Genomic DNA, 1031 nt, shown 5'->3' with positions numbered 1-1031 from the left:
CTGACCGGCTGGGCGGGTTTCCTGCCTGTTTGTCCCTGAGAGGAACACGTGGCCAGTGGACCTGGTGTCCTGTGCTCGGCTCAGGCCCCGGGTGGGCCACCCTGCCGCCCCGGATCTCTGTCTCGCTGGTTGTGGAGGAAGCGTCCTTTCTGTTCTGTGTGCACCTCGTTGCCCATCAGGTTCCTGTCCGTCTGCAGTTGGGAAGCCAGCTTTTCCCAACTCCTGTCCCCAGTGAGATGCGTTCCCGGTGGAAAGCACTCAGGGTGGAGGGGACGGCCTAGCAGCCCATCGGCCCCGACGCGTGGCCCTGGCCAGGTTCTCCCTGCCTTTTGCCACGGTCAGACGTGTGCATGAAGCCGGAAGTGGCCCCCAGCCCCTCTCTGGTCCCTCTGCTGAGCCCCCTGCCCTGCTCCAGGGAGGCGCTGCTGTGGTCGGAGAGGGTGCCCGCACGCTGTCACCAGACGGGGGTGCGGGGTGGCCGAGCTTAGCGGGCCTGTGTGGTGGGACCTGACGGCCCCGCCCTCTCTCCCGCAGGTACATGGCCCAGAGCAAGCACGCCGAGGCCCGCGAACTCATGTGCTCCGGGGCCCTGCTGTTCTTCAGCCACGGCCAGGTGAGCCGTCAGCGCGGCGCGTCCAGGGAGAGGTCTGGAGGGCGGCCCTAGCGTGCCCGTGTCCCGCCTCGGTGCTCGGAACTGTTTCTTAGGTGCGGTCGGTCACTGGTTTTTAACTGGCAGCCAGAGCCACCGGCCAGCCTTCCCGCCTTCTGAAAACTGGCAGGAGCCTCTCTTCCCACTGACCAGCTTCCCTAACGTTTCACAGCAAAACAGCGCCGCTGACCTGTCCATGCTCGTCCTGGAGTCGCTGGAGAAGGCGGAGGTCGAGGTGGACCCGACGAGCTGCTGGGTGAGGCGGCGCGAGCCCTACCGCGCACGCGCGCGCGCAGGCACGCACGCACATCTGCACGCGCGCGTTCAAGTGCTCATAAACTCACGCCTGCACGGACCCCGCGGAGGGCGCAGCGTATCCGCC

The 1031-nt window shown here is 66.9% G+C and overlaps 1 protein-coding gene across 1 annotated transcript in view; it reads left to right on the top strand.

Moving 5' to 3' along the window:
- Positions 1 to 1031, top strand: part of GET4 (golgi to ER traffic protein 4 homolog (S. cerevisiae)) — a 9856-nt gene that overhangs the window by 3874 nt on the left and 4951 nt on the right. Inside the window, exons 3-4 of the mRNA XM_010854363.1 lie at positions 535 to 613; positions 822 to 1022. Coding sequence (XP_010852665.1) covers positions 535 to 613; positions 822 to 1022 — 280 coding nt within the window. The remainder of the gene's footprint in view (positions 1 to 534; positions 614 to 821; positions 1023 to 1031) is intronic.

The sequence above is a fragment of the Bison bison genome, unplaced genomic scaffold (assembly GCF_000754665.1).
Source record: "Bison bison bison isolate TAMUID 2011002044 unplaced genomic scaffold, Bison_UMD1.0 scf7180017853345, whole genome shotgun sequence".
NCBI lineage: Eukaryota > Metazoa > Chordata > Mammalia > Artiodactyla > Bovidae > Bison > Bison bison.
Note: the sequence above shows the minus strand (reverse complement) of the source record. Positions and strands in the feature narration are given on the sequence as shown.